The sequence below is a fragment of the Gekko japonicus genome, unplaced genomic scaffold (assembly GCF_001447785.1).
Source record: "Gekko japonicus isolate JY-2015 unplaced genomic scaffold, Gekko_japonicus_V1.1 scaffold241, whole genome shotgun sequence".
Classification (NCBI taxonomy): Eukaryota; Metazoa; Chordata; class Lepidosauria; order Squamata; family Gekkonidae; genus Gekko; species Gekko japonicus.
Window position 1 is genome coordinate 692424 of NW_015160216.1, and position 7382 is coordinate 699805.

Below are 7382 nucleotides of genomic sequence, written 5' to 3' on the forward strand. Positions count from 1 at the left end.
TCCCTACCTGCCTTTTCACTGTTCCTAATCACTCTTCCCAGTTGCCCCCCTGTAAACCCATTCACTCTTGCAAACATGGAGTTTGGAACACTACAGGAAGAAAATCCACTTGGACACAGAGTTTTAAAGCACACATGTAGCAGACAAGCAATTCAGAATGCTCTGAATTCAACTGCCCATAGCTGAAGTGGCTTGTCAAGTTTAAAAATGCACACCAGGCTACCATTACATATGTTGGTGCATAAGAGCACAAGTTTGGCCTTAAAAAGACACCTGCAGAAGGCAAGTGCATATGGCAACAAGAGCACTGATTTTTCAGATTCATAATAAATGCAATTTTAAAAGTTACAGAAGAGGCCAATTTGTGCTATTAATCTAAATCAGATCATTAGATGTGGCATTATTAGTTTGGTAATTAAAAATGTTAAAGATGCCTAGAAGTTTACAATAAGCCCACTCCAACTTTTTGAAAAGAGAACTGAATCCCTGATATAAGTCATCATCACTGCCAGAAAAAACATGCCATTAGGTTATGAATATTACCTTCCAGACCTTGGCTCTTAGAGAATCAGGTAGAGGTCTTCCTTGAATTATGTTTCGGACAGTTTCAAGATCACAGCCACCTTCTTCAAGTGCTTTTGCAAGGTCTATTTCCCTTGAGAGGGAAAAATGTATTTAAGAAAATACAATGATATTTCCATATCTTAATATAATTTATACATAACATTAATATATATATCTGATTAAGATCAGACTCATCTGATCTTAGTGGGTCAGTCTAGATGTTCTCAGGGGAATCCCCTGAGTGGTGGTAGCCGTTACCAGGTACTTTGCCAGGAAACCCTTAGTCTAAGGGAGTTTCTCAGCAAGGAAAGGCACCTTCCCCCTTCCTTCCGACAGACACAGTTTTCCATCACAAGAAATAACTATTTTACTGTTTCACAAAAACAGTTAATTTGTTTCTGAAAGACTTGCTCATGAATAAAGTATTTTTGTCCTAATGAAAGTAATGTCTTAATAGTAGTTAACTACTTTTTGACAATATTTGACCAGTCAACTGGCAGAATCTATTTTGACTGGTAAATTTTCAAACCTACCCTTTTCATCTCCATGAGCTGTTCTGTCACTGAACTTAAGTTTACAATTTTATAAAACATGTACAAGAATCAAGATGATATATAAATGCCTACAGCAGCAATGTGGGGTGAAAAATTTTCACACTAGATTTTCCCCACATAAAGTTTTCCATTTATAAAAGGGCATTGTTTTATAAAATTATTGGGTTGGATCAAATCACTCCCTTCCACTAAGCCTTTCTTTGTCCAAGGCAAGGGGGGAGGACTTCAAAGGAATGAGTCACTGGAGCCTACCCATAATGAATGTCAAATCAGGCAGTTTCAAAACTCTAATTAACTTTTCAAATGACTATACCTAGAAAGCATGCATATCTACATTTCTCACACGCATACACAAAGAAAAATGCATTAAATGTTTTTATTGAATTTCCCCCCTAAAAACTCTTATTGGCTGTTGAAAAAAAACTTTTCAGAAGTTTATATAGCATGTAAAATTAACATGGCAGTTTTCTTTAGTTTAGTCTACTGAATACAAGTCAAGTAAGCATGCTGAATCAGATAACAATTGATTTAAGGCAACAGTAAAATTTTCATAGAACTTTCTACAATTTGTCCTAGAAGCATCTGGTGCAAACAAATACTCCAAAGAAAGAAGAATGCATTGGCATTATTAATTGGGGTGGGAAGGGATCACATTTTTGAATGCTCCCTTAAGTAAAAATACCCTTCCCTGCAACACTGCAAAGAGAAAACTAAGCTAGAATCTCCCCATTTGTTTTTAATCTGTAGGAAATTTTTACACAAGAAAATATGACATTAAATGCACCCCCTCCCCAGCTCTCTCTCATGTCTCTGTGTTTCCTGATTTCACCGTAATGAGCACTTATTTTGAAACAGCTCTTTATTTATTTAGGATATTTCTATGCTACCTCTTCAGAGTCATGTTCAATCACTCAACCAGCTGGAATCTCAGAAAATTAATTTCTACCTAGTCTGCGGCAATGCTCACAAATGTGATGATACATTCATCCCCTCTGTGACAACAGCACAGATTGTATGCTTCCCAGGGCTTGAGCCCCTGTCAATTCAACTGTCATGTTTAAAAATACTGCTTTTCATCTATTTCCTTGTGTGATACACAGTAAGAAAATGAAAGCATTTCTCTACAAAGGAATAGTTTTACATCCCAGACACACAAAAAATGCACAGATCAAAAGCCCTTTCTTCACACCTTCTTAGCCATAAAGTATGACCCAGGTTTTTCAGGATAAAAAATCAAAGCCGGTGAATTTTTTTTTAATAAATGCTATTCCAGATAAACCTAATAATTAACCCAGGAAAGACCATCTGATCATCTTTTAAACAGCATCCGTATATCCACGTCAATCTTAATATGTACTCCAAGTTCCGTGCATATACTAGTGCCCCTTTTTCTACTGGTGACTTACATTCTCCTATCACAGCCCAGAATCGTAGGTAGACAATGATACAGTCTTGGTTTCAGAAGTGCACCAATCAGGATCCAGCTCCAAATCCACCAATGACAGTTAGGTTCCAAGGTTCTGGTCCAATGCCAGAAAAGATCCCAATATTAAGCCAACAGCAATTCTTCCCTATTGGAAACCAAGGTAAATAGAGGTGCATAAGAGCTCCCTGAGCCCTTCATCTTTTGTAGATAGCTCCACCCACCATGAACACAAAAACATTTGACCCTTCTCGTTCATGACAGGCAGTGTCTGATTTCTTCTCTCCCAATCTGCTTTTATTCTCAAATTTAATCTTCCGTGCCTTTCTTCCTGGTTCCCCTAGCTCTTGCACGTCCCATTACATCCCACTGTATCCTAGTTAGTGGCTCCTTTCCCCTTATCCTAAGCTCCATCCCCATTTCCCCCACCATACTGTCTGATCCCGATTTGGGCAGCCCATCACCTATCTCTTCTGAATTGGTTTGCTCTGGTTCAGGCAAGCGGGAAGCACATAATTTGGATCGAAAGTGACTTTAATTGCCCCTAGCTCTCAATAGGCTCTCAATAGGCGTTGTAGTAAGGGCATTCCAATCAACCTTTTCAAATCACATTGGCAAAGTGTGTCTGAATAAAGGCAGATTAAAATATCTCCCATTAAGGACCGCTGAGGGGGCAGCATTTAGATGTGTGAGCATGAATTCTCTACAGTAATGAGGGACTGTTAAAGTGTTTTATATAGGCTGGAATGGTTGGAGATGGAAGGATACCAAAGAACTGGGTATAGCATACTCTTTTAGCTCATATAACTTATCTGAAGTAATCTAGGTCTTTTACATAGTTCTTGATAATTTGCAGTTTCACTTTTCCCATCTCAGTTTATCCTCCATTTTTAGACCAAGACAGGATAATTTCTTATCTATTTCTTGATCACGATTAAGCTCATAGAGCAGTCCATACTTCTTTGTGGGGAAAATAACCTTCAGTCTATGTTTAAATGCGTGCAAGCACATTTTGGCTTCAATGGCGCCCTGACCCAAATCTAGTCTTAAAGCTACTCCAGCTACACATTTTGGGGTTCCTGTAACACAGTGCAAAAAGTGGCAAAGAGGGTGATCTAACAAGCGAATACAACTAAATATAATTCAACTTCAACTCTGCTTTCATTAAAGCAGTACGGAGAGTACCAGGAAAATTTTACCAAGCCAAACAGAGCCCAGTATCATTTATCCTTCCAATATTGCTTTAAAAAGATTTCTGGTTTTGATGTATTCACGAATGAGTGGCTCTTTTATTCTCATTTACATCTGTTTGTAATGTTTAGAACTATACTTCGAGTGGGCTGCCGATTTTGGGCAATGATAGTGAATGTATACATTTACAGTACTACATTAACACTTCTGACACCTTTTTCAGGTAGCTGTCTTTGAATATTTTCTCTTCCATTATGCAATACGATTTCCTTTAAAACTGTTTGCTTAATACTTGTTTTCTTCATAAATCTCTCGTCTTGGATGGTGAAAAGTACACCCTGCTCTCTGCAACAAATGACATGATCAACACAGAACTGGACTGTGAGATAAAGCTATTGGGCGGCTACTATCCAAACAGAGCTCTCTGCATGACTGGTTGTATTAAGGAAAGCTGTAGAAAGATGGAACAATTTTCAAAGGCAAACAGGCCAAACCCACATGTAAGTCTAAAATATTCCAGAGCCCAAATAGTTTAGTACAGGGCTGGTCCCTACATATCTGGTGCTACTTCTTATATATGTGATGCTTTTCATTTTGCAATTCTTCTGAACATTTCCAGTGCTTACTTTCATCAACATCTTCTCCCACACTTCATAGAAACTTATATGAGTTATATAAAATACCAACAAGTTAGTCTTTTAAAGTATTTAGGAAGTGATAACACCTGTATCTACAACTTGCAGATGTGATGACTTTTATCTTCATAAATTTAGCACTTCATTATCTAAGATACATAATTCTGCAAATTCTGTAGCATGGATTCTGAAAATCAGTTTGGTTGAAAACAGTCTTTAGAACTGATTTTGGAAGGCTTTGCCAGTTTCAGATTCTGTGATTGGAATTATATGTTTTTTCAATGATTTATTGCGCAGATGTGGGAATTCATGAAACAGTTCCATCTTTGAAAAAGGGTGAACGCTGAAATGGGTCTCAAGCTGGCTGCCCATCAGTTGGATCTTGCAAGTTTCTAAACGTTGTGAACATCCTACACAGTCAGATCTTCCTAATAACTGCAATTTTTGAACATCTTACATACAGAAACTATGACCTCTTTGGCAGCTGGATTTTGTGAGTAACTACAATTTTGGAATAATTTCTACACAGAATTTATGACTATTCTGATTGCATCATACTATGGATTGTGATTGTCGAACATATGCTTGTAGTCTATGAGGAAGTGGTTACTTATACTACTGAATTTTTTAATCATACAAATTTGATTATTTGTTAGATGGTATATGAAGAAATTCTATTTTTATTCATTTGTCAACTAACATTTGTCATGGTTATTGGTAATTTTTCATCTATGCAGTGATTTCTGATTCTCTCTTTGTTTATACTGGCATGTGGAAACAGCATCTAGATTAGAATTTGCCAAATTGTGGGAACAGAAGAAAATTCCCAGTAGGAAAGCATTCTTAGAAAAATGAAAAACTTATAAAGGAGGACATGATTAAGTTAGGAATTCTTGTACCCTATGGAGTTAACCATGGTAAAGGCTTGAATGTATTTGTTTGTCAGTGTGGAAGCTTTGTGATTTGGAAGATCTAAAAAATTGACTATCCTGAATAATGACACAACTATTTTGTGGGAATGAACAAACTCCTGTGAGGCACGCCCGGGACGAGTTCAAGTTCTCACCGGGGGATTGGCAAGCAGTGCACAGAGTGTGCTGAGTCTGCATGAGTCTGCTGTAAGCATGAACTTAACTACATTCGGGCAAGATAATATGAGCTTCAGCATAAAGAACATTCTGTTAAGAACATAGTGTGATCTTAGCTTAGAGGCTTCTTCTTCTTTGTAACATTTTCACTATACAGGGCAGGGGGGAGAAATGTGTGAGCCTGCTCTAAATAAAGTGCTGCTGACAGGCAGTTGAACACAGAACAGTTGGGACAGAGAGAGAACTAAGAGCTTGGTCAGAGAGCTTCAACAGATCTCTCTGTGTTGTGTCATTTATTTGAACCCTCGAACCAACGCTATTTTGTTATGGTTTTCCATTAAGTCATGCTCATGTATCTATATTTTAAGATTATGTGCTTATGTTATGTTATCTTTGTAGTGCCTGAAGATCTGATCATAGGCTACAGTTTTGCAATATTTTACCACATATACTGTGGCTTCTTTGTAATATTTTATTTAACACATTTCTAAGCTACCTTTCCACCCAACTCATGATTCTTGGTAAAACAGCATCTAAAATACAAATATACATGAAATATATAAAACAACAAAATGTAAACAAATAAATGAGGCAGGCCAGCATGGTGTAATGGTTAGAGCAGGGTTCCCCAACATGATGCCTTGGGGTGCCATGACATGCACTACTACTTCCCCTAGCACCCATGATGGTTTTAAGAAAGCAGCCAGGCTTCCCTTGGTCAGTGTGTTCTTTGGGTCACCACTGAGGAGAAACGAAGGGTATAAATAAAGTAAATAAACCAAATACTGTCTCAATATAAATACTAATAATAACCAATTATACAATTATTATGTATTCAAAATAATATGGTAATAGCCCATCCATTTCTGGATGCAATTAAATCAAGTGTAAAATATATCCTAAAACAAATAACCGATTCTAGTACTGAGGCTCAAATCAACAGTGCTATGCTTAGTTAAAACACAAGTAATTTACAAGATGATAAAGACCAGAGTTTGACCTTCTTGGAATTTAGTCAGTTTTATGCCCCTATAATAAAACAGACACTTCCAACATCACAGTGCCCTTTGACAAACAGATTGCATTATTTGCTGCAATTACTCATTGGCTTATCACACAGCACCTATGCTTTCCTTAGGGCACTCTTTCATTCAGCTAACATCAAATGTTATTAATCTTATAACACACAACCAAATTGCAACTCTGCATGCTGAGAATGAAGCTCGGGATTTTCTTAATTTTCCAGTGGTAAAAAATACCATATGGGAATAGCCACCTGGGGCGCAGGTAGTTTTCTTGTTCTTCAGTTGTCAGCATGATAGGGCTAAAGATTTTGGAAAAACTGAATCAGGTTTTATGCCTGAAATTCATTGTGTGCTCAATGGTGTTAGAAGCAGGTGGTTTAGTATATTTTCAAATTATCAAGAGTAAGATGAATGTGCTTAAATACATGCTTTACATTAAGATGCCCAACCCAATATCTACATAAGACCTCCGCTTGAGTGTGAAAAGCTGGATCTGAAATCTGGTGACCATTAAACACACTACTGCATTTTACAGTGGCTATCCCCATCGCCCTCCCCGGGCCCCCCCATATCAGCTCCCCTCCCACCCTTCCTGAGTTCTTCTTGCTCCTTTACTTTACTTTACATTTCGATTTATATACCGCCCTTGACCCCGAAGGGTCTCTGAGCGGTTTACAGATATGTACTAATTGATTCCTAACCTAGGGCCGCAATTCATATGGGGAGGGGCTGCCTACCAGCACCCTAGCGGCACGTTCTGGTTGGGGTCCTCCCCCACTCCACCAACAGGGTCCCCTCAGCAATGTATTGGAGCATCTCCTCTTTCCTGATAGTTTCTCTCATCTCTTGCCTCCCCCCCCCCCCTGCACCATTTTCTTTGTGCTTGGGGGGGCACACGTGGG

The 7382-nt window shown here is 38.2% G+C and overlaps 1 protein-coding gene across 3 annotated transcripts in view; it reads right to left on the reverse strand.

Annotated features, from left to right (window-relative positions):
- Positions 1 to 7382, reverse strand: part of TBC1D23 (TBC1 domain family member 23) — a 39699-nt gene that overhangs the window by 31368 nt on the left and 949 nt on the right. For 2 of the 3 annotated variants that reach the window (XM_015410759.1, XM_015410743.1), the window contains exon 2: positions 544 to 655. In XM_015410759.1, the coding sequence (XP_015266245.1) occupies positions 544 to 655 (112 nt within the window). Of the gene's footprint in view, positions 1 to 543; positions 656 to 2524; positions 2690 to 7382 lie in introns of all 3 variants that reach the window. The other variant, XM_015410752.1, reaches the window with a different exon arrangement.